Here is a 26,154-nt window from a genome sequence, read left to right on the forward strand (position 1 = left end):
ATCGTCATAGACTAGCGTATGAGCCACAGCGTTCATAGCCGCGGCACACTGCACCGCAGCGTCAGGATCCTGTGAGATCTCTCCCGTTCCTGCTCTCGGCGGCTCATACCCAAATATCCAACGCGGGTATGAGCCAGACGTGATTTCTGTCTTACCTTCGTTCTTTCTTTCTCTCTTTTCTTCTTTCGTTCTTTCTCTCTTCATCTCTTCTTTATTTCTTTCCTTCCTCCCTTCGTTCCTTCCTTTCATCTTTCTTTCATGTCGCTGGATCATACCCGCATATCCCTGGCTCAAACCCGCATGCCCGTATGCGCCACACGTGATTTTTTTATCGTTAATATTGACGTAACTGACGAGAATGTGATGTTATTGGTGTGATGACTTATCAGTCATGTTAGTCATCTGTTTTGACACCGGTGCCAAGGCACAACTGGCGGGAAACCGCCACGCACATGGAGCCGAAATTGTTGTACGTGCCGGTGGTTCTGCGGCCGCGATCTGGGCGTGCCGACTAGATTACTCGGCGGTCCAGCGAAGGGAAAACCGTTAAACCCAACTTGGAAAAAGAAGGCGTGGGATGATAAAAATTGGAGAAGACAGAACAATTTAACTTGTGCCTATTGGATCGGCAAGTCAGGGGCAAGTGTGCTTAACCACCTGATTTCGAACTTGGCATACCTGTCGTAACAATTGCGCGACTGAGCCTTATATAATACAGACCAATTTCGCGGCGATCCCTCGGACGCTGCCATGTTTGATAACTTGGTGACACGTAAATTGCCTGCCTTAGCCGACCTCCGCTGCCTCGGTTTGCAAGAGCTGTGCACGATGCCGATGAGCCACTGTTTCGGGTTTTGTCGCCTCACAATGACTGCATGAACAGCGCGTAGTTTCCTGCAATGCTTCCGAAGGTATATAAATGTAGCACTCTCATCCCTTCGAGTTCGTTATGCCTTTTCTAGCACAATATGCATTGTCCAGCTCAATACATAATTCCGATTTACTTAGGTATAATAGAATGCCGTATAGAAATTGTTTTGCAAGGCACAGTAATGTTCATTTTCAGTAGCTAATTCATGTTTTCCTTATTTGTTGTCGATGCCTTGAAAACAAGGCTTGGCATGTTTTCCGTTGAGTAACTCTTCTTGGCGTGATGACATTATAATAATTTTCCTGCGTAATCGCTCGTGAACATGTCAATTACACTGGATTTCTTAGCGGCTTCGCAGCCGCTTAGAAAAAATACATAATATAGTAATTCGCTCGAATATATTGTGGCAGTTGAGGAAACGCACAGCTTTCGTATTCTTCCGTAACATAATGTGTAAACCACTTTGGTCGTCGTACTCTCTAACGAGTGCGCGCATTGATAACTAAAATGAATGTTAGTCTTGGTGAGCTCCACCTATACTAGGAAAAATAATATTCACAAGCTCCGCCCTGTTTCCGTAAAATGTGTGGTGCTACTTGGCCATCGTATTTTTTAACATTTATTTTATAAATATTATTCGCAATTGTGTTTTGCCACAGCAAAACGTGTTTTTAGGGTAGGTGATGGTTGCACATTTTTTTCTGCGGTTACTCTGAACAGAGACAATTGCGAAGAAATCCTGGGCTGACAGTAGCTACAGAAAATCAGAGTTCACATAACATCAAGAACGGGTGGTAGATCTTTTTTTTTTCAGTGCTTTTGCATTCTGCATACAAGAACTGCGAGGTGAGCCGCCTTTACTACGAAGATATTTGTCAGAATGAAGCAGTTGTGAATCAAGGGTGTCTAATAAGCAGCCTCATTTAAGTGTGAACGCGCACATGATATTTAGCCAGTTTTTTAATGTGGGATTCAGCGTCTTTAAACTGCACTGAGGGTCATCAGGGACGCGGTAGAGTGGGGGCTCCGGATTTATTTCGACGATTTGGTATTCTTTACTGTGCACCTATACCTATGTACAGGAGCGCTCTTGCACGACATCCCTCTAGGAGTGAGCCCACCGCAACCGACAATCCGTCAACAAGTAACTTGCCGCTTGGGAAAAAGGCATAAACAGTTGTTTTGGAACACAACTGTGAGTCTTTTCAAACCCTGATAGGTACTTAACATGGGCACGAAGCAGCGATGTTTTGGTAAAATTATTGAATTTGTTTATTTAATCGTTGAGACAATTTTGATGTCTCTCTCGTTTTGTTGTCTCGTTTGTATGCTACATTGTAGCATGCTGATTTTTTTCCTAGGACGCAGGATGTGTTCATAAATGAACTTCCTTCAATAGATCCATTGAGGTATGCGTGAAAAATTTCAATATGCTGCACTTTTATTGGAATATGCATTGGCATTCAGAAGTATAGTTAAAATGTGTGTTTAGTTTTTTAGTAGAAAGATAATCAGCATAATCCTGCATGCACTCTTTATTAGGACCATTTTCTAAAGAAGAATTTTTCAGTCGAAGTTCAAACCATGATGAAACTGAAAAGAAATGAAGGATAAGAAATGTAGGAATTGCCAATAAAGTAATAATGCATATGTAATCTCTAACGTTTCTTTTTGAGCTGCACACCTTCTCATAAGAAAAGAAAAACAAGGATTTTAGTAGCGTTCATGGCCAAAGGAAAGCATTAGTTATGACGCTGTCCTCAACATTTTTTCTAGGGGGCGTCTATAGGGTTGAAATACTACCATGTCGCATTACTATGTTTTCCGAAAGAGATTAGTACTCACATACTTTTCACACCCGTGTTCAAACCCGTTCACAAACATTTTTTTTTCACTTCTCGTAGATTTATATTGCTTAGACTAACACTTCATTCAGAGTCGACTTGAAAACGCCTGCACCTCTCCATGAATAATTTATTCATTTGATCCTCAGCGTTTTATCCTCTTTAATTATCTAGCTAACATTGATGTCGTTTAACCCTCTCCGTACCGCGCCCATTGGGCATCGTTACCTGTCTATCGATGGTGTGAAACGCCGCTTTCGAGACCTTCCGCGCCGCTCACGGACACACTGCGCCATCGAACGTCAAAGAGGAGAACTATATATTTCTTTGCTAAGCAGTTCGCTCTTTTCCCATCAGGCGGTGATTTTTAAACGCGCTCCAAAGGTTCGCGATCGTCAAAGCATAACGCAAAATGTCCGGCTCCGGAAACAGCGTGCGCTTATATCTCAGATATCGCGATTCCGCTGCGTCTGCAGCTGATCTTATCATTACATCACACAGCAGCGAGTCAGAGGACGCTGACGTTTTGTCGGACTTTGAGTCTGAAAGCGACGACGACGCAAACCAGCCCAGAACATCGGCGGCCGCAGCCCAGCACGCCCAACTGTAGTGCTTGCAGTAAAATTTTTGTAGCGGAATACCCGTTCAATGAAATGTTTTTTCCAGCCGTAATTTTTTGTTTGTATCAAGAAACTATCAAGAAAGAAACGAAAATAAACTTTCTTCGCGAGGCGGGATTCGAACCTGCGTACCCACGGTCCCAAGGCGAGCGGCGTACCCACTAGTACCACGGTGTAAGAAGAACAGGTGCTCCGACGGAAGCGAGCGGCGCGTCTCACAAATGTTGGGCCGCCGCTAGGGGGCGCACGCACTAGGAGACTGTAAAGGAGGGTGGGGGGCTGAGGGGCCAGAAATTCCCTGGCCACCGTGCTGGGACCACGCTTTGCAGTATGTGTTTTGTAGCGTGAGCTACACTGGCCGTGGTTGAGGAGTTTCGCGTGGCTCCTGGAGAGCCGTGCTGCGCATGCGCGAGGAGCAGTGACGTCCCCGGCACACAGCTGGCGCGCCGGGCGTTTGATAATGGAGATTTACAAGAATGAGAAGAAATAAATTAGAAGGGAAAATCTGTACGATTACACAAAGGGCAGTGCCTTGATATTTGAGGCTCGAGCTGGTTGCATAAGGACGAAACCATATCGGAACAAATATTCGGAAGTAGATGAGACATGTGTATGCTGCAGTAAAGATCCAGAAACCACTCAGCACATCCTGATGGAATGTGACGGGATCCACCCAGCGAGAACCGCAGGTAACGTGCAACTCCCAGAAGCGCTTGGGTTTAAAATGGAAGGAAACATAAACAGATCAGCCGTAGAGATCAGCAAGTGACGATTAGAGTACTGGTGGAAAAAAAGCAGGGAAAAGATGGATACGACCTGATCTCTTGAAGTCATTGGCAGCGGTACAAGGTAAATTTTTGAAAAAGAAAAATAATAATGAGAGGTATACAAATATGCTAGATAAAGAACATGTATAGTATACCTGATTCAATCAAGCAGGCTAGGTGACTATTTGTCGCCGCCCCGTTTCAAAGGGGATACCAATAAATCATCATCATCACCACGTTTGCACTGAGCATTAGCCAGTGTGGTATAGCCGTGGAGAAGGAGAGCGAAATTGCTGCTCAGCGGCGCAGCAGAGCAGAGAAGCTTAACTCATCGGATCCCGAAGTAGTTGCCTGCAATTAGCGGTTGAGCGTAGGAAGAACGAACAGAAGGGTAGCAGCAGCAACAACAAGACGCCGTCGATGACGTCAAGGCTGGCCGATTGACTGACTATACGGTGAAACTTAGCGAAAGCGCCAGTGCGACTCGGACCTTCGAGACGGACTTCGTAAACAATCCCTTTGGATATGTGTGCGACGTGTGTGAAAGACTGTTGCACATGAAAGACGACGCCGATCAGTAGTGCCATGCGTGAAACGTTGAGTTTAGCGGCGCCGCCTGAGTGGGGTGAAACCGTGGCGCGGGTTTGTACAACGTGCAAGAACTTTCTCGTTTAGCCGAAGATTGCAGTCTTCGTTACCAATGGGTATTGTTACACGCCCTTGCCACCAGGGCTACCGGTTCTCAACGATGTGGCCGACTTAGCTCGCGCTACATATATCCTCGCATAGTCGAGCTAAGCCACTGCTAATTTTTTTACAGTGCCTGCTACTGTTTTTAGCGACACTAAAGAGAAACCGGAAATCTAGCTTTAATGGTAGATTATCCTATCACGATCACACACATACCATTCTTACAACGAACACAGGTTTAATAAGCTAGAAAATAGCGAAAAACTGAAGGATAGGTGCTGACGCCTCTTCGAATTTCCAGCACTAAACGTTAGTGAAGTCGGAGATCACAAACGCAGCCCGCCCACGACTTGTCGAGAGCGAATTAGCGCTGTTAATAAAACGCAAAATTAAATACACCTTAAACGTACATAAACAGCACTTGCCAACTTTTCAAGCCGTTTCAAGCGAGGACGTACAAGTTTAGCATAAATTAAATAAGTAGTAAGAAAATATGGCGTGGCGCTACATGCAGTCGTGATAGTTTCGTAGTTTAGTTTTTGCTCCATGCATCATCGCACGCGCCTGTTCCGCTCTGCAGTGTTGCAGTGTTTCGTTGCGTGTTCCGTGGCTGGAAAAACGTTGACTTCGCGGGAAACAGCCAGACAATGCCTCGTGTGTGTAGTGTTGAGGGTTGCATAAACGGCGCAAGGTGCTTGCTCAGGGGCAGCGACAGTGTAGACCCAACTGTGTCCATAGGCGTATCTACCGGGGGGGCAGGGGGGGCACTTGCCCCCCCCCCCATTGTCAAAAGTGGGGGGGGGGGGGGGGCAAAGTATGCCATTTGCCCCCCCACTTTCGAAAGCGGGCACTTTCGGCTACACACTGGAAAGTCCAACAAAACTACAGCTGAAGCTAAATTTTCTTGCGTAATAGACTCACCACGTTAGTAATGCTTTTCTATATTACGTATCCCCGGTTTGGGCAGCGAGTATTGTGCCTCCTCGTGACGCGCTGTAGCGGGCGACGCAGAAGTCCTGGTGCTGGACAGTTCCCGCAGTTACAAATTACCGCCTAACCATACTTGAAAAAAGAAAACAATCGGCTTGATATATTTAACCTTCGGGTGAGGGCAGAGGTCTGGATAAAGTATTTTAATCAGCCGCTCCCAACGATGGGTGTGCCTTACTGCATGAAATGGTTGGATTATCAAATGCTGGAACTACTGAATCTCCGTCCAGAGATAGTCTACGTAGCGTTGCAGTATAAATATATATCTTATCACAATCAAAAATCTAATCAAACCACTTAGAGGTATAACTGCCGAATTTCTTTGTGTAATCACGACTTATTGCATATTTATTTATTTATTCATTTATTCATGATACCTCAAAGGTCATAGAACGGGACATTACATGAGGGGTGGGCACGAGAAAAATGGCGGGACAGGTTTGGTGGCATGACTTGAAAGATGGTCTTCTATAGCAGCTTTGAAACGGGAAATGTCGGGGATGATGGTGATGTCAGAAGGAAGGGTATTCCATTCTCGGGCTGTGTGCAGAAAAAAAGAATGCTGATACGTGGTGGAATGGGCGCGTGGTACATACACAGCATTGGGATGCGTATAACGGGAGAAATGGTGCGCTGGAATGATGATTTGGTTACCTGCGGGCAGCGAATGAAAGAACCTAAAAAATAAGAAAGACGAGCACTTTTGCGGCGGGAGGTGAGCGAGGGAAGACACAACCGGGATTTTAAAGCTGAGACACTTGTATTATAGGAGTAGTCAGAGAGAATGAACCTGGCAGCACGGTTCTGAACCGATTCAACGGAATTAATCCTATTAACGTGGTGGTTGTCATAGATAGCAGTGGCATATTCTAGTTTAGAACGGATTAGGGTTTTATATGCAAGTTAATTTATGCATGATACCTCAAAGGTCCCGGAACGGGACATTACATGAGGGTCTGCGAGATGATACGTTGCTGAAATTGACCTCGGTCGAACGTGCAGAGCCATTTCACTGCCAATAGAACGCTTAACTGAATTTTTTCTAAAGGCCTGTGTCACTTCTGCTTTTATCGATTTCATTTTCAGGCCATTTCTGAATAAGGGCTACCCTACTACTCGTTTGCCGGGAGAAGCAACAACAGCAGATATTTTATATTTTGAAGAAATGAAGACCACCTTATTCTGACGTGTTCCGAAAATTCGATCTGCAGTGGTTGCTTACGTACTCGAAAAACCGATACTGAATACTCGCTCTCCCCCAGTTTTTTTGCTTTATACACGGCATTTAATTGTTGATTCCGGTATGCTCAGTAAACTAGGCGGGGCACGGTGTTAATATTTATTCGAAGTACGAAACAATATCCTGGGTGACAAGCGATAAATGTTTTTTTTTTTCTGTGTAGGTTCATTGCAAGCCTGTGTAGAAAGTTACATATTGAAGTGTTTCAGGGTGCCATACCACCGCTTTCCCCGACTCCTAAAACAATTGCATGAGATATGGACTTGAAATTTCATGAAAATAGGGAGAATTTTAAGCGCAATGCGTTGCGAAAATCTCATTTTCCGGCTTTAAATTCAAGTGTTGCAGATAATTACTAAACCCTTGTTTTCCCATTTGTTCCCGTGCACCATACGGGATGCATATAGGTTGCTTCTGCGGTGTCCTCGGTGAGCTAAACAAGGCATCTTGTTTATATCTGGGGATAATGAAATTTTCTGACGAAGTAAGATGTGTATTCATGAATTTCTGCTTTTTAAAGTTTCCAGCAAGAAGTGCTTCAAAGAATTACACGGCGACAAGGTTTAAAACGGAACACACGGGTAACTTTTCAAAGTATGCGATGTAATTACAGGAAACTGAAACATTTAGTGCAACTGTCCGAAAAAAAAAAAACAGCTTCACTAAAAATAGGGTTTCATTCACCAAGTTCGCACACCTCTGCCGTCTTTGTCTTTTTAGTATTGATAGTAATTTATGTTGATCGTACTTCGTTCTGTATAACCTCGACAGTACTATTACCTTAACTATCGATACATTTATGCTGTAGACTTAAACACCAAGTAAAATTCTTTGTTTAATTAGTAAAATTGATTTAATTATTTAGTAAAATTTGTAAAACAAATGTGCATTTTTTTTGAGCTGCACTGCTGCTAGTGGGTTGGATCAGCGACCTCTGGGCACTCAATGCCATTTGTCCCTGTTTCACATATAGATTTTATAGCGACAAGAAATAAATGCAAATTCAAATAATTTGTCGGGCCTCGTTGGTTCACCATGTGTTATTGAGAAATAGGTCTATTGTTACAAATTAAAATACCTGACAGATGCATTTCCACGCTTTGTGACTTATTATAATAGTAGATAATATATATATATATATATATATATATATATATATATATATATATATAGAAAGAGAGAGAGAGAGAGTCAGATCTGCGGTTTGCCCCCCCCCCCCCCCCCCCCACTCGAGAAATAGTTGGTACGCCTCTGACTGTGTCCTTTCTTGTGGTGCCACGCGATTAGCCCCGGCGTTCACAATGGCTCAGTGCTCTGCTGATTATAAAACGGCAAAAGAGCCAGAGAAACCGATGGTGTGCTCTCTGAATTTCTCGCCCTCGTAATATGTATATAATCCTGCGCTCGGAAAGTATCTTGGCGTGCCCCAGAGGCCAGTCCTTTCTCGAGCAGCTGTACCACCAATGTCGCCTTCATCAAATCCCCTACTGATGCCCCTGTAGCAGCAAACTGGCGGCTCGGTGAGTGATGAATGTCATTAAAAAAAGACACGAAAAAAAAAAACCATACCGAGTACGCGCGCAACTTTCTGCGCTTGTTCTGTCGGGAGCATCGTCGACTGGCCGACCGGCCGCCTCTCCTTCCGTCGACGAAAACAGCGCGGCCGGCTGCTCACCGCCGTCGTACGCGGAAACAACTACCGCGCGAGCACGGATGACCATTTCGTGCTCCGTTTCACCGACGTCGCTCAAATGCAGTCCTGCTTCCCTGGCGAGCTCTTCGTTGCAAGGTTCAGCGTCAGCAACGGTATCCATCGCGGTCACAGAACACCTAAGCAAAAGTCGCAGCAAACGCAAACGTAGCGGCCATGCAGCCTATGATGGAGCGAGCGCCTCGGCCGTTTGCGCAAGCGGTGACGTATGATGGCGCCCTCAGATTCGCTGAGAGCAATAAAATCCGTGACGGCACTGCTTCAGCGCCGAATCTGTGGTGAGAGAAATTGAGGAAGAAATATTTTGTCTTTGTTTACGAATTCCTCCGCTAATACCTCATATTTTTGCACCCAAGAAAAAGTGCATGCATTCCTGAAGGTCCCTCTTTTATTCCAGCTGAACTTCCTGTTTCTCTTTAGTGTCCCTTTAAGCCACTGTTTCTACGTTACTAAATGTTAAAATGAGATTTTTAATTGCTGAGGTGCAGTGCTGCATTTTCGAAACACAAGCGTATATTATTTCTCTCAGTGACGCGCTGAGAGTTATTAAACATTCACGACGCAAAAGAAACTAGAGATCAATGCAACTTGTACAAAAAGAATTGGCTGTGGCTTAACTTAGTTATGCCTGTGTGTGCGTAGCGAGAGGTACGGTTAATCTTATTGTTTAGCTTGGTTCTCTCTACGATTACATCTTTATCGTTTAGCTTCGTACGTCTGAGTGTTTAGGTTTGGTTGTTACCTCTCGTTAAATTATGGTTACCTTAAAGACTAGACATTTTTAAAGTGTAACGCATTTATTGTGAAAATCTTCATCTTGTTGTTTCTCAATTGCCACAAAGACGGCCCGGCCCGATGGTCGGTGAGGTGGGAGGATACGGGGTTCTCGTCCAGTGACTTGACCACGTTTCGGGTGCTATCCTCATCTGAATTCACTCGCCTGGCCTCTTCGTACTTACGACGCTTCTCGAGGCGTGCGGTTCGTTCTTCCTGCATCTCCCCGGCTCGCTGCCTCCTCTTGGTTTCGCTCCGACGACGAAGCCTGGGTTCTTTCAGTCTATCCGACTCACTTTCCATATCTGTCGACGAATCCTACCAAGCCTGCCCCTTCTATATATACGATGCAACGCCGGCTGCGCTTCTGTTGCAACGCGGTTTTACCGGCTCCTCCTCTGATGTCATGCCAGGTGCAAGCGGCGAACGCTTGCAACACAAATGCGGCGGCGGTGGCGCGTGGCCGCGCAGTGGTAACTCGAGCCGACGACGCCAGATGGCACCGCGAGTGGCGCTGCCAGCTGTGGTGGTTGCTAGGCAACGGCTCAGCTCGCGGTGCGGCCACCGGCCACAGCGAAACGGCGAAAATGCGGCCAATGTGGCTCTCGCTACAAAACTGTCAGTCTTCCACTGGGGGGGAGATGGAAGGCCAGCGAAGCTGTACTATGGTGTGAATTTTATATTTCCAATTATGACTGAATGAGAATGAGAAATATGTATGATCCGGTGGTTTTCATTTATTTAGTGACCACAGGGACCATGGCCTTATGGCCGCTACGGTACGCCTCCATAGGGTGTATGGCAAAGGTTGGTACGTTCTTCATAAACACCTCACCAACGCCACGCGCGTTCGGTGCGAACGCGGGCAAAACGTCGCCGCCGTCGACAAAAGTTGTGCGCGTTGTTTGTGTGACCGCACACAACGGCTGTCAAAACGATGGCTACTTGACGAATAGGCTAAATTAACGCCGTTGTCCACACTGTTAGAGGAGAGGCGGGCGAGAGCCCAGATAGTGTCGGCGTCACAGGCGGCAGAGGCCGGCAGGGCTGTGCGCACGCGGCACGCACACGCACAGTCTAGGGTGCCTCGATGCCCTACTCGCCCACCCCTCCTCTTCCACTGAGAAGTCGCGTTTTCTCTCTGCCGTGCGTTCGCTCCCCGTGAAAACAGCGTCCCTCGCCGTCGGGCGCTTTCACTCGCAAATACAGCATACGACCAATGATAGTTCTTTCTATTGCCGGACGCGACCATGGAAGAATGAGTCCTTAATATCTTCACTGTAACGCCTATTTTCCCCATGGTAGTGAACTCGTTAAAAGATTCTGAATGTCAAGCTTGATTCATTTACAACACAGGTGAATATCCATACCTCTCATGTTGCTCGGGAAGTTCAGATAGAAAACAGCGCATAGGTTGTCGGCACTTTGGTAAATTAGTGTCTCAAATGGAGTATTGGGATCTGTAATTTGTAAAGAAACATGCTTTACGAAATGTTACTAATATTTTCAGGAAGACCTTGCTTAGTCATGTGATAAAGCAATACCAATATAATTCAGCATAGTTCACCTACCACTATAGCTGCATTCAGACTACCAATGTGTTGAAAAAATACTGCTAAAAAACATCATTTCCACGGCTCCACAATTACACATGTGCACGAAGTTTAGTTTCGTGAAATTACAATAACTAAAGTGGATTGTAAGGACGGCTGCGGGTTTATAAATTTGCGTAGCTTTCGTTTGAGGTAGTGTACAGGTATATTTGCCTAAGTGTAGGGGAGGAAACAAGGAGACGTAGATACGCACATAAATATAAGAATCACCACCTGTTTGTGAGTACCGCTTCGTCTGCATATTTTTGCGTCCTAACACCAGTACAAAACCACATGCCAACCAGCTAGTAATGTGTTATTGTTTAATAATTTAGTATCTTGAACGTTACCAAATAAGTAAAGCACTTCAAGCCTATTACTAGTGTTTAAGATAAAATTAATTAATCACAAAACTGCTATGACCTCCTTTCTCTATACTGCTGGCAATAAGCAATGCGAACGCGGATTATAAATATTGTAAGCACTATTAACGTACTTCGTCCTTTTCATTTGTACATAGCCATCATCACCTTCCCTGTTCTTCTACTTCTTCGCGCATGAGCTAGAGCGTTTGCTTTTTGGAATAAAAAGCGCTTTACAGCTCGGTCGGTCTCGGTCTTATAAAGTGGTGGAGGTCCTTTTCATTTGTACAATATGTTAGTGTGGCACATTTAATTTCTCTATATTTTAGACTTTAATGCACCGATAAAAAAATGAGCGCAGCTGGCACTAGTGGTGCAAGGCTGGAGCAAACAACTGAGCTAGTAATCAATCAAGCTACAGCCAGGGTTGCTATCCCGACGACGCTGAATACCCAAACGCAGACTGTCAGGTTCTCGTTTTCGAAACTCGGGATCTTAGAATCGACGACGCCTCTTCATGGCTGCAGCTTCGGCACGTATTCCGGATCGGCTCGACGCCGACGCGCAGATTCTCACTTGGTCGCACGACGCGCTTCAAGACGCGGCCTTGCAAAGCGTTCACATGTCTTGGCGAAGCGAGGCACATGTGGTTGCTAGGCGAGGCGAAGTGACGTCATGGCTAGACGGAGCAGGTGCGCAGTCGTAGCAGCTCGGCGCGGCGGTGTGGAGTGACGGTGAAACGAGGCGCAGCTGTGCCAAGTAGAAGCTAGGCAACGCGCGGTGACGTCATCGCCAGGCGCATTTTCTGGTCTACGCTATACGGGCCAACCTCCGAAATTAAACAGCTCCGCTGTTAAAAAAAATCTGGTTGCTGTCGACTCCTTTACAGGTTTCGTATTGGCTATCCTAAACTCGCCACGAGCAGCTATAAGCACGAGGTTGCACAAACAGATCCTTGAAAAAAAAATTGCGTAGCTTGCACTGACGGCGCAATGCTTAAGTGAGCGGAGCTGATGGGCACCTAGCTAGTCGTGGCTTTTCGGCTAGGCTAAGCACTACCAAGTCATCCCTAGCATTTTGCGGAATTTATTTTTGATTGATCGATGACCGATTAGCTATTGATTAGCTATCGATTGGCTATCAATTACTGACTAAGCTTAAGTAGTCGCAAGAATGCTTAGCTAGACTTATCCAGGTTCAGCCTCGCTAGTTCACAGGAGTATGTGCCATTGTGGTTGGACCCTTTCTGCACAACCGCCAGGATCAGCCCACATTTTTTGTATACGACAAGCGCAACTGGCTTAAAGAGCTCCGCTGTTTAAAAAAAATTACATAGAATGTCAGGGAGTTATCATATTGATGCGTAAGCATTTCGTACTAACGACGTGGTGCTCGCACTCAACTCTGTTGGTTATCCTAGCACTGCTCAGTGGCTGCGGTCGTCTTGGCGCCATTACGGTAGATGCGACAGCGCTGAGGGGACACGAACTGCTGCGGAGGGCGGCGCAACGTGAACTGATGGGGCAAGCAAACTACTAAAGGTGGCGGCGCCAGGTGCACTGACGACGTTCCGATCCGAATGAATGGCTGCTCCACAGTTATATGCATAGTGCGTGCTTCATTGCGCATGTCACGTGGTCACAGAGACGCGCCCGCGCCACTACGGGCGCGTTCGTCGTGGTCGTCTCCTTCCGCAGCTGGCGCCACGCGAGACAGATTGTGGCTGTGAAAAGGAAGTGCCGCTGACCATGCCAGCGTTCCCATACTGCCCCTCGTGTTCATGCCACTGCTCGCGCGTTTGTAGTCGTCCTCTTCCACAAATGGCCGAAACATTCGAGCTGGCTCTATTTTGAAAGCGATCATCTTACGCGAAGGACGGACGCACGGACAGTTTTGTCGTTGGGTAACCATACAAATGCTTATACGCATAATAAAGAAAACGGAAGTACTCAAGAGACAATGAACGCTAAGTGTCAGTGTTATCTTTTGCAATCTCAACTGAGCATTCTACAAGCAAAATTAGGTCAGAAAATAAACAGGGGTGTTTTGTGTCATCATGATATAGCTATCGGACAATACAATGACAGAGGATAAAGCATGGGAAAATACGACTTTTTCATAATCATATGTCGCGCGCCTAGGCGATGAGGCGTCACAGCTAGGCATGCGCTGTGGTGGCGGCGCAGCGTTATCACCTTTTGGTTGTGCTTAAAAGCGCCGGCATTCAAGGTGGCGCGTGCTTTCATTTCTGTAACATTGAACCGTGCAGTTCGCCCGTTGCTGTTAAGTTGATGGCTAAATAAAGCCGTATTGATTTCGCTCCACCGTTGCGCTGTCCTTCCGTCAGACACGACACATAATCGGCCAGAGAATAAGAGGAATGTGTGAAGGCACATAGGTTACTTAATGTGTAGCACTCGGTAACCGGTGGTTATCAGCGTAAGGTTTCGATGCCTATGTAGACGGAAAACCAATGATGTGTGGCAGCAGATATATCATAGTGATAAAATTATTTATTGTTCATGCATAGAGTTCTGTCGGCTGATGGCAGAAAGGAGTACTTCAAGATTTACGAGGGATACGTTGCTGTACACATAAAATAGACTGATTACGACTCAGTGGGTAACACTCTTAGGTGACGGAGTTCTGTGCTGGAGAATCTCCGGACGAGTAACATACCAGACCCACAACACACGAAAGCTGTTTTATGTTCGGAGAACGGGACGAATAAAGGAAATTAAAAGAATGTGGCAGCGCATGCTCGGTGAAATAGCAATGACTCTGTACATGGAAAATCGCGAGAAAACGTCTGCTACGTGGGATTAGCTTACGGATATATACGGATAAACACATGCAAGCGGCCAAGCAGCTACGGTAGTGAACTGTGCACAGCGCACGCTCTACTGCGAGCAACATGAAACGGACAAAATTCGTGTCGTTGTACCGTCATGTTCTCAGGCTCAAGCGTCATTTTCAGGGAAATGGATGTATGGATGTATGAGCTTGGATGTGAGAATTTGTGTGATCTCTGAATATTATCGTTATTATTCCTAGACACCAGATTCTATGAGGCCCCTATATCTTTACGCTGAGCACTGGCTGACTCGCTCTTACCAACATTTTCAATTAGATAACCGGTGACATCGCTGTTGTCCTTTGCGACTTAGATACGCGTATAATTCTTTGTGGAATAGCTCTGTCTATAGCCATACTTTCTTTCTAGTTACTTGAACGGTTACAGTGATTTAAGCAAATATGCTGTGGAATACGTACTAAAACCTAATTGGCCCATGATTCTTCTATTTTACCATGTTATTAAAACTATGGTTTCATTTAAAATTTATATTCAAGAAAAATTTCTCCTGGTCAGGGGATTGAACATGGAACCAGCACCTTTCCAGGTCGGTCACTCTAACATCCTAGCGAACTAGGACGCTAGGACATTCCAGGACGGGTGCGAATTGATTGAAAACTCAGAACACAAAGGCACTGAATGTGGCAAATCAATTCTGTGGTATCCGCCAAGGTGCATGCATGTTTATGAAAGAACAAAAAATTCTCATCCAGGCGTCTGTAGCATGATGCAACAAAAGGAACAGATATGGGTTTTTCCAGTAAGAAATTTCCGCAGTTGAAGTTGTCATTTTTAAATACGGAGCTTTCTTTCATGAGAAACCGGACGGCTTTCCTCTGTAAGTTCGCGCTGAGGGTGGATCACCATATTCAATTTTTTCATTATTCTTCCTCCACCTTGTATACTTCCGCAAAACTGATTTTCCTTTATTGCACCTTTCGAAATGCTGATAAGGTTATCTTCCTGATTTATGGCAAGTGTAGCGGGCCAGGGAGACCGTTCAGGCTTCAGGAGTTCTTGATTGTTCTCTTTATTTTTTTTTATCGAATAGTTTTTTCTTCCTCCTGCTTGGGAGAATATGCATTGTTGCCCGTTTCTAGCCTTGTTGCAGTTTTCATGCTTCCCCTAACATTTATTGATTCCTCAATTTTTCGAATGCTCTAAAATTTATTGTCTTATTTTGCTCCTATTGAATATTTTTGGCATTTCAACCTCCGTTGCCTGATACATGAGGTTTAATGCTGTTGTACTCTATCGTTTTGTTTTAGGGCCCTTAGTCGCTTAAAGCACTTGCCACTTTCATTTCTTGGTGACTTGCCTACGACCTAAATTGCGGGCTATATACTTTTAGCGGTATTACGTTATCTATTACATATGCACTCTCTTGTTCATGTGAACAAGCCAGCTCCACCTTTCGCTAATGCAATGATTGTCTTCCTCTTCCGAATGTTTCCTGTTGTTCTTTCAAAGAGAATAGAATTGGGGATGAAACTGTGGCAATGCCTCGTCACAAATAAAGACGCAGTTGTTATTATTGGACACGCTTGTATTGTCATTTCCTGGATTGTCAAGTTCCACCTTTTTAACACCCTGTATAATTGTTAATTTCATAGGAAAGAGATGCACGCAGTGCACTTTTACTAAATTATCAGTAAAAAGCAATGTTTACTTACCTCCGTCCCTAATTTTCATTTCGTCTGGCGTGCCACTGTGACCAGGAGAATACGGATTTTTCAGGAGATCTGCACTAAAGTCGTCGTGTTTTCTGGTATAGAAACAACATAAAACGCTTGTGTCACCTTGACCGTCAATGAATTTTGCGAAAAAATACTTACGGGGTGTGGTTCGATAAGTAGTATCTGGTGAAGTAGCAGGTATTATTCGTTACATTATGAACGACATCCACCTTGCATGATATATCGGTAGCTTCAGTAGAGTTATAAACCCATATTTTTTCAGTTGTGTTCAAAAACTGCAACGCGCATACACAAAGACCTGTTATGTTTTTTTAGGATTGTGCTGCTCTATCTAAGTAACCAAACATGTGAATGAACAAATGAAATATGACATGTTCTTATGAATACTAAAACAATATAATATGAAAAATGTTATGAAATACTATGAATATATTCAAAGGCTATAAAACACTTCCATTTGGAAGAATTATTAATTGCCAAATTTAGAAAAAAATCACTGAAGAAGTACGTGGTGTTCGATCTTGTTTTTTTAACACGAAAGTGTTTTATGCCGGGGTCCACCAAGACTTCACTGACGTATTTCCGTCACGGAAATACGTCATAGAACATAATACAAAGAAAGAAACCAGAAGAAAAAGTTCCACAAACATGCAAAATTTGGAAATCGAACCCACGACCTCTCGGTCCGCGACGATAGATCGCCGAGCGTTTAACCCATTGCGCCACAAACGCATTTGGAGAGAGCTACACAAACGCGCCTTATATATCTAACACTCCTCCGTGTACCCGCGCTCTTGCTCGGGGCGGTGCCGCCGCCTACGAGCAGAAAAGAGAAGTACTGCATTATGACATTAACGCGCACCGACAGTGAACGCTTCGGTGGTCTCAGCACTACGACGCCTCGATGCCAGCATTCGAAGGGACGCTGGCATCAAGAAGCACTACCAACGCCACCTAGGTGCTCAGCACAGCGGAGCGTGGCCTCCGCAATTAGCTCTGAAAATGTTTCTGAAGTTGATCGCGGAGGCTGCAATTATGACGCGCTGTACGCGCTGATTTGACTCGGTGACGATTCAGTTACGTGCTTTGTCTTGCGCGTTGTATTAGTGTGTCAGTTACGTGCTTCGTCTTTCGCGTTGTGCTAGCGTGTGCAGCGTAGTGCAGCTTCCATATACAGGACGGTTGCTCATGGTCATCGACGTTGGTAGTCGTGATGGAGGAGACGTGCCACCAGGCGTCAGCGTGGGTGCATCAACGCCTAAGGGCGCTTTAGCCACAAAAACACCAATAGACATTATATATCAATGTGCAATAAACATTACACTACTTCTGTGAAGACACGTTTCACTTTCGTGTTCTATACCGATTCCTATATAAGAGGGATCAACCACATTTTTTTTTCATTATGCACAAAAATTTTGCGATCACAACTACGAGATAATTTGAAACTATGCTACCCGCCGTGGTTGTTCAGTGACTATGGTGTTGGGCTGCTGAGCACGAGGTCGCGGGATCGAATCCCGGCCACGGCGGCCGCATTTCGATGGGGGCGAAATGCGAAAACACCCGTGTACTTAGATTTAGGTGCACGTTAAAGAACCCCAGGTGGTCGAAATTTCCGGAGTCCCCCACCACGGCGCGCCTCATAATCACAACTGGTTTTGGCACGTAAAACCCCATAATTTAATTTTGAAACTATGCTCGAAATACCAGTCATGTTCAAAAAAAGGTGAGGGTACATAATCTAGGAGTTTTAAGAAATCGTGTAAGTATGACACTACCCTATATTGATACGTCTGAATGTTTATCCTTTACCGGTGACCGCTTTTCCCCGGCTAACAAATGTGAAACGTTATCGCTCGGTGTAGGACGCGCCTGCATGTATCGGAAGTTTCTTGAACATTATAGACGCTTCTATCCGTTGTATGTTATCACCGACGCCTATGTAACCTTATTGTATGAGCCACGCGAATTGTCTAGTACTTTCTGGAAGACACGCGGGCACCAGGGATTACTCTGGAACCTTCGATGACTCCTGTATAACAGCCGTCGCGTTTCGCCGCTGATCAGATTTTCGACGAACGCCGACTGTGTTCGCCGCTATCGTTCTGCTTCGAGTGCAACTTGCTTTTGTGGGCACAGGTTCACCCAATAAAGAATCGGCTTCATCATTCGCAGTTTTACGACTGTTTTCTTCACCGTCACTACTAAGTGCACAATAAGAAGGCATATTTACTGCTTGCTGCTTGCGTATGAGCTTACGTTCCAGCTTACCTCTGTTTGGAGTCTCGAACCTCCGGTGGTTCAATTCAGGAAAACGGAGCACTACATTTGTTTTATAAGAAAGTTTAGCCCATTGCAACGTAGCATTTTGAAAGTATACTTACTCGGCGACTTTTTTTCTAAGAGAGAATAAGAATGCCTAATTAATATGAACCTGTGAAGCTGGCTGTATATAGTTTTTTTAGATAATACAGATTTTTGTCAAAACAAGTAATGAACGAAGCAAACGTGGCGTTTTCGCAGACGAGTTCCTATACGAGGCGGACATTACCGGTAATAACGTGAGCTTCAGAAGACTAATTAGCAACAATTTAGTGATGAAATTTTTTATTCGTGCCTTGGGGACAGTTTTCTAAATGACAAATTAGGAGGCAGTGGCATTTCCACGCACACCCATCTTTTAAAGACCATGAAAATCGCAACTCATTCAAAATAATCAAGAAGGGCGCGGGGAAGTTTCAATGATAGAATGGCGTGGCAAATCCTAACCCGACATGTGCAGCCGCACACAAGCGTATGTGACGCATTAGTAGCTGCCGCGACTACAGCCGAGACGTTCGGTTTGCCACTTGATCCAGCTTGTCCTCACGCGGCGTTTCGGACTGATATGATAGCGGGGCCGCCTCTTCTGCGCTCCCGTGGCGCTCAGTTTCGATATTGCCTGAATTTACCGTTGAAATTCGATGATAAACCTCTAGAATTAGGTGCGACTTCGGAGTAAAAAAAAAGGTAAGGTGCGTTAAAATGTGAGTGCCTGCATAGTCGACAGTCCAACAACTGTATAAAAAATGACAATAAAATTTTTGTTCATTGTTCTTCTGAACCTAATATTATTAGCGGCAATTTATGTCCGCCTCGCCTGGGAACTCATCTGCAAAACGCCATTTTCTCTGCGCTTATAGCCTTTTTAGAAAAAAATCTAGATTGTCCTTTAAAAAAACACCCTGTATATAACTTCTCCTTGAAGATGCTTGTGTGTGTGCTTCGCACGTTCATCATCATACGCTTGACAAGCTCACCATTGTGTCGCATGCCGTGATGCGACTTAGGTCGTGCAGCAAGGGCACAGTTATAGCTCTTGACTGCGAGCTGCTCTTTCAGGGTAAAATGTTAGCTTTTGCTTCACTTGCCAGAATGTTTCTATATGGAATTATTCCTATCGATTGTTCGTTTTCTCCATACTTTCCTGCACTTTCGCTTTTTTTTGTGACAGCAATTGTGTTGACACTCCGGGCGAATTTCCACCGTCGCCGTGATGTTCCGTATATAAAGTCAAAGTGCGATAACATTGCGACCGCACCCCGTCATATGTATTTGGGAGCGAAAGCTTGCGAGGGTGAGCCGAACTGTGTGGTGGCTTGATTGGATTATGACAACTGTTTGGTACATGCAGAAAACACATGCAATGTTCCCCGTACCTTGTACACCCGTGAGCAAAAGTATACGGACCAGGGGTTGCGCGATAAAGCCCATTTTTTCCTCTGCCTGTGAACGCAACTTGAAATTGAGGACTGCAATTCAAACTTGGCATTGGGAACTTTTCACTGTACTCGTCAATTCCAGTTTATGATTGGTAATTACGAGGAAATTCAGTTTTTTCGGCAACCCTGTGGTCCATATACTTTTGCTCAAGGGTGTACGTGCTTTCAGAAGATATAACAAACATTTTTCAGCGAGAACCAAGTTTCTATATACAGAGTGTCTCAGCGAATACTTTCGAAATTTATTTAAGGTTTCCTGTGGCAGATAGCCCAATTCTAGTTAATGAGCTGGTCTACTCGAAGAGGTGGACATTACTTGCACAAGAAACTGAAAAGCATAATCGAATCATTAACAATAATTCACTAATTAAGTTTTAACTAATTTTGGGATGTCCCATATTGCAATTTACAAATTGTAGCCGTGGAGTTCGCAAGGCGAACAGCCTTGCGAACTCCACGGCTACAATTCGTAAATTGTAAATTCCACTTGGAATTAATTCTCGGGATGACACCAGTTTCGAGATATTAATTCCCGAGCTTTGCGGAGAAATGCATTGGCGTTCCAGTTAACTTCGTGCTTGAATGCATAAAGCCACGTTTTGTTAAGATACTAACTGGAACACCAATGTATTTCTCGGCAAAGTTCGGGAATTATTATCTCCAAACTGGGGTCATCCCGAGAATTCGTTCCAAGTGGATCCGCCTAGCGAACTCCACGGCTACAATTTCTAAATTGCAATATGGGCCATCAGGTAATTAGTTAAACATTTAATTAGTGAATTATTGGTAATTTTTCAATTATGCATGTCAATTTATGTGCAAGGAATGTCCGCCTCTTCGAGTAGACCAGCTCATGAACGAAAATTGTGCTATCTGCCACAGGTAACCTTTAAGAAATTTTGAAAGTGTTCGCTGAAACACCCTGTATAGTACTGCTTCTTTGAAGCAGGCTTTAATTAAACTGAGTCCACCATAAACAAGCTGGAGCTGGTAAATAAGGCAAATTTCTTGATCAATCGGATTATACCTCATGACAAGTTGCGTGACCTGTTTTGTCTTCTGTCTTTATCACAGCATTCCGAACACAACAATTTTCTTTAAATAAAGGTGGCAAATAAATTATTTTAAGTTGTTCATTTCACCTTCACAGTAGGCATAAGCTAATGATTCCACTGGCCCAGATGGCATTTTCATCCACGCGACTGGAGTATAGATCGAGATGGCAGTACAGATGGCGACCTTCACTGGTGGTTTGCGGCCGTCGAGCACCATCATTTTGCAATTCATCAGCACTCGCGGATTTTAAACTACAGCGTTGGGCGCACTCTTAATTCTAATGCATAAGCATTGCTGTGGACACCAGATCCTTCGAAGTTCTCCAATTCAGCGCTCTCAACGGCTGCGCACAACAAGGGGGCCACCGACTGGGTGCGCCTGTGCCACTTTGGTGGAAGTTGTTTCGCACAGAGATATATTTTTTCCCTCTGAATTTTCTGCTTTGAGGTACAAGGTATGTAGGATATTTTGAGAATATCCTACGTATCGCATCGATTCAAGAGGCGATTTATCTCGGCGAAGATCGCTGAAAACACCGTTCACGATGATAGTGACCTGAATACATTTCGTCACAAGCTTGTGGTACATACTTTTTTTTTTAAACAGTGCTGTAACATGGTCTCTTCGCTTGAAGTTATTGTTTTGTTTAATTTGCGATGTGTTGCGTTTTTTTTCTTCACTTGCACTCAAAGGTTGCTTATTTCGGAAACGTATTCTGTTGTGCTGCATTTTTCTTTTTTTTTTTTTGGTTCACTTGCGTTGGAAGCTTCTTTTGTATTTTGGAATTTACTTCGTTGCGTTGCGTTTTATTGTTCACTTCCATTGTAACCCTGTTCCACGCTAGTTTGCTTGTGCTTTCATTGTAATAAGTAAACCCCCATCACAACTGCTCAATACCCTTTGGGCCTGCAAGGTATTTTTAAATAAATAAAAAAATATACGTTCAGTGAACGCGTCTTCGATGAAACGGCTTTTTAAATACTTTTCACACAACAGTAACTGGCGTAAGCGTTTTGTCGTTTTTTTATCGTTCATTCCCATTGTGCTGGGCCGTGTGCCTTCAGATGGTGCAATGAAAAAGAATAGAAGCCCTTCGCTCGAGCAGTAAATACTCCAGCACAACCACGCAAAGCATAACCTCTCTTCACGGTCGCTGTTGTTTCAACATTCTTTCACCGCCGTCATATAGTTCTCGTGCTCACAGGCACGGAAGCAGAGCAACCACAAACTCAGTCGAAACTTTTATGACGCAAGAACAAACACGCAACACTGTAATGACAATGAAAACGCAAACGCTGAAGTCGACGCAAACACTGCTAAACTGCTCTAGCCAAGCACACAAGTGCAGTCTGCCCCCATTTACACGGCTGCGACCCTTGCCGGCCAACGTGGGCATTCATTGCAGACGGCGCAACGCTTCGCCATTGTAAAGGAAGCGTGCTCGGCACACTATAGCCAATATTCTAGGCACTATAGCGCAACGGTCTCCTCGTGGACACCATTGATTCGCGATGGATTGTCCGGGGCCAAATCGGCTGCCATAATCGTGTTCGTGAACAGCTGCACGCATATATCTTCAATCTCTTCACAAGCTACCGCTCTTTTGACAATATCTATGTTGATAACTTCGACCATTTCTTGATAGAAATATCGATGGAGCATCTTTTGAAGCGATTTATGACCAGCAGTAGTCGGGCATCTATAATGCAAAGTTAGCCAATAATAAAAGACAGATGGTGGAAATTTAAAGGAGTCAACAAGAAGTGAAGAAGACGCGGCAGTGCGAGAAAAGACACGGATCGAGCAGCATGACCAAGACAGAAGAGTTACACAATGTTTTAGGGGCGAAGCTCCTTAGCGTCTAGCCTTGTCCATCCGGCGTCGTCCGTGCTCACATCGACTGCCACGCGATCTGTCTGTAATGGATGAAACGTTGCATGCAGCGGCTCAACGTCTATACACGAGATGGCGCCGCTGTGCACGGCGCGTTCCAAACCAAACAATCTCTCTCTGCCATGGACGAACGTAAGACGCGGCATGCTGCGGCTCAGCGTCTACACAGAAAGCAAGCTACTCTGGCAGCGAGGGCACGAAAGCATCGGCAAAGCGGCAAAAACGCCAAGCGGACCCGGTATTCAGGCCGCGGGACGCGGCAGCTCGCCGGCAACGCCGACAGCAAGCTACCCCGGAGGCGAGGGCGAGGGAAGCGGTGGCAAAGCGGCAACGCCGACAACAAGCTGCCACACTTCTTTCGCTCCCACTTACCCCTCCCCGTTGGCGCTGAGCCGTGCTCCCTCAAGGGCTGCAGAAGATAGCGCCAACCTTTCCCTTTCCCTCAAGAACCACTTACCATCATCAGCTGCCACACTGGAGGTGAGAGTTTGGGAAGCGGTGGCTAAACGTCAGAAGCGTTGTCTGCCGGAGACGGGAGGAGCCGATGCGCGGTTCAAGCGCTATTTCCTCGATCGCAGTGACCAAAATCGGCAACATGCCAAACTAACAGTCGCGAGTCAACGCCGTCGCAGTGCTGCAGCAAGAGTTCTCCGGTGGTTATCACAGCTAGTGAGTACGTGGTTTGCTCGACGTGAAAAGATTCCTTGGTAGTCGCCAAGTTACCAGCAATGCAGCCACATATCACACACCGCATATATATCGCCACATGTCACACACACCGTTTTTGCATATCACACACCGCATATATATCGCCACATATCACACACCGCACTGCTTCGACCCACTCATCATGATTCACTTCGTGCATATGCGGTGATCTTTTTTATATTCTGACGTCATCTACATTGACCAAGCAAATCCTGCTGCGACTAAAGGCATATTCTGTGAGGTGCCACTGAGTGTTCACTAATATGTTACCGAGACTACTACTACTCGCTTATATAGGAGACAGCAACCCAGAGCACGAAGTTTTATAGGCTTCTTTAAAAAAAGCAACCGAATGTCCAAGCGAGAAAAAGACAAGGTATACATAGTTATTCAAATGATTCGTTGAAGAAATATAAATTTTATGTGTTTATTATGTTTTTTAATGTTAACGTTTATTATTAACGTATAACGTATCCTAATCGTACCACATTTCACGCGCAAGTGCTTCAATCCTCATTGTGTCTTCTTCGCCGCCCTGCATATTAGGAGAAGCCTCGTCAGCCACGCGTCTGAGTAGAGCGGGTCTGTTCCACTCCATGACCTCTAAACGCTGCTCGATGTTCCGCCACTCCTCGCGGATTGCATGCGATTGGTGCATTCGGTCGAGATAAGCCTCGCGACCTTGGGCCGTCTTCTCGGCGTGGCGGGTGTGCGCTTTGGCGAGACGAGCTCTACACGCGTCTGTATCTCTCATTGGCCCATCGAGTGCGAGAAGCATTCGCGCGTTTGAGCTTCCTCTACAACAAAGACTACTTAAACGCAATTGCTTGTACAGCGCAGTATTTTAGGCGGCCCTGATGGGTGATTTGTTGCATTACAATACATGCCAAATAACGGGGCCAGCACTACTCTCCGCAGACCTAACCAAGCTACGCTCTGCGCTAATTCTACCGGCAGCACAAGCTGCTCATTTGATAAGCCGAGTGGTGTCAGAAACGTACCTGCCGCACTGATTCATGAATGAATGAATTTTTACGCAGCTTTTTCTAGCGCATAACCGAGTCCAAAGGCTACCGAATCAGTCGGGCTTGATAAAAACGACATGCTAGAATTGTAACTGACGACTGACGAAGTCTTCAAAGCCATCTATGGCGGTAAAGAGGATTGTTTCAACAAAAGCAGCACTGATGAAAATCCGTGTAAATGGACGGATAACTTTCCCTGCAAGGGAAGAAATAGCGGCATTCGCCGATAGTTAAGTTTACTTTTCATATAAATATCTTCTGCGTTTCCCCACTGAACATGCTGTGAACCTAGATTGGCAAGAAAATGTGTTACATAGGGCCCCAACCATAATTCTCCACGCATTTTTTATAAAGTTTTCTTCTTCTTTCAATTAGCTTCTCTTGCAATCACGTTAAATATCTTGTTTCTTGTTGAACGTGCTTCACCTGCTTTATTGTGAGTGGTATAGTGTGCGACCTTCACAACGAAGTTACTTGATAACGAATAATTCATGATGTCTTGAGCACTTCGTTATAAAGGCGTTTGAAACTATAATATTTTTCTCCACCCACGTCGGCAGTGGTAATTTTATGGCTTGCATTGCCATTCCTCATGGCGTCCCTACAATCATGCAGCAAGACTAAGCAATATGCAAATGTCACGTGGCAGGACAGAACCAAGGTAATGTTGTTTGCCTTCGCTTGGAGATACTCAGATTATTTATTGCATGTCGCGTAAATAAACAATTAGTCTTAATTATTCCACTGCTCAAATATTATATTTAGAGGAAAAGTGTCAATGAGAAAATTGTAGTGCAATATAAACTACCGCTACAGCCTTCTGTTGCTCAATACATTCTACAAAAACGCGTTTTTACGAGCGTGAAAGAAGCCCGTGAATACACGCAAAATTGCCGCGTAACCGGCTGATCGAGGCACTTTGCGTGTAATGTTACCCTCTTTAGCTCATATAGCCGTTTTCTAGTTTTTAGTTGAAGTTGTGAGTGCCGATACAAGGTTGCACAATTTTTTACAGCGTAAGCTGTTATGGGCTCATTCCAATAGCCGTTTCGGGTCGCGATGATGCCGCCGCCGCCCCGTAGCCGCTATCGCATGCGAAAAAAATTACCCGCTCTCCGCCGGGATCGAACCCAGGCCCGCTGCGTGGGAGGCGGATACTCTACCACTGAGCCACGCAAGCTTTTTTTTCTGTATTGCCACATTGAACAGCACAATTACACAAAAACATACATTCGAGGGAACAGACTCCCGGAACGGGCTTTGTGCTGTCCCGTTGATATTCGGGCATGTTTAACAATGCTTCAACTATTGCGAGCCATTCAGGCTGTGGGGTTTGAAAATGGTACACAGTAATAATTCTATTAATGCTCCCCTTGAAATATAGCCGTATCGGTTTCGCGTTTTTGTCAGCGTTCCGCACTGCCATCTTAGATTAAGAAATGCTGTGAAGGCCCAAGAGCATAATGAGGTCAAATGGAATACCATCCTCATGTTCAACTGGAAAACATCCTAGAGTCCACAGGTAGGTCTTTCTTGAGAGTACGTTGTAAGATGTCCCAGAAGAAAAATGCTTCCCTACAGTCTAGGAATACATGCTCGATTGTTTCTGGCTTCCAATAAATGAAACCGTGAGTGCCCCAAGGTATGCAAAATCCCTTTTCTTCCAAATAAGTATTCACATCTAATGTATTTGTAT

At 45.0% G+C, this 26,154-nt stretch overlaps 1 protein-coding gene across 1 annotated transcript in view; it reads right to left on the reverse strand.

The window, feature by feature from the left end:
- Positions 1-2,312: 2,312 nt before the first annotated feature.
- The window catches only part of LOC125946814 (uncharacterized), a 74,951-nt gene continuing 51,109 nt past the window's right edge, over positions 2,313-26,154 (reverse strand). Inside the window, exons 7-10 of the mRNA XM_049670896.1 lie at positions 16,151-16,287; positions 15,989-16,080; positions 10,878-10,967; positions 2,313-2,464 (exon numbers count right to left, since the gene is read on the reverse strand). Of these exons, the coding sequence (XP_049526853.1) occupies positions 2,313-2,464; positions 10,878-10,967; positions 15,989-16,080; positions 16,151-16,287 (471 nt within the window). The remainder of the gene's footprint in view (positions 2,465-10,877; positions 10,968-15,988; positions 16,081-16,150; positions 16,288-26,154) is intronic.

This window comes from Dermacentor silvarum, chromosome 7, assembly GCF_013339745.2.
Source record: "Dermacentor silvarum isolate Dsil-2018 chromosome 7, BIME_Dsil_1.4, whole genome shotgun sequence".
In the NCBI taxonomy this organism is placed as follows: Eukaryota; Metazoa; Arthropoda; class Arachnida; order Ixodida; family Ixodidae; genus Dermacentor; species Dermacentor silvarum.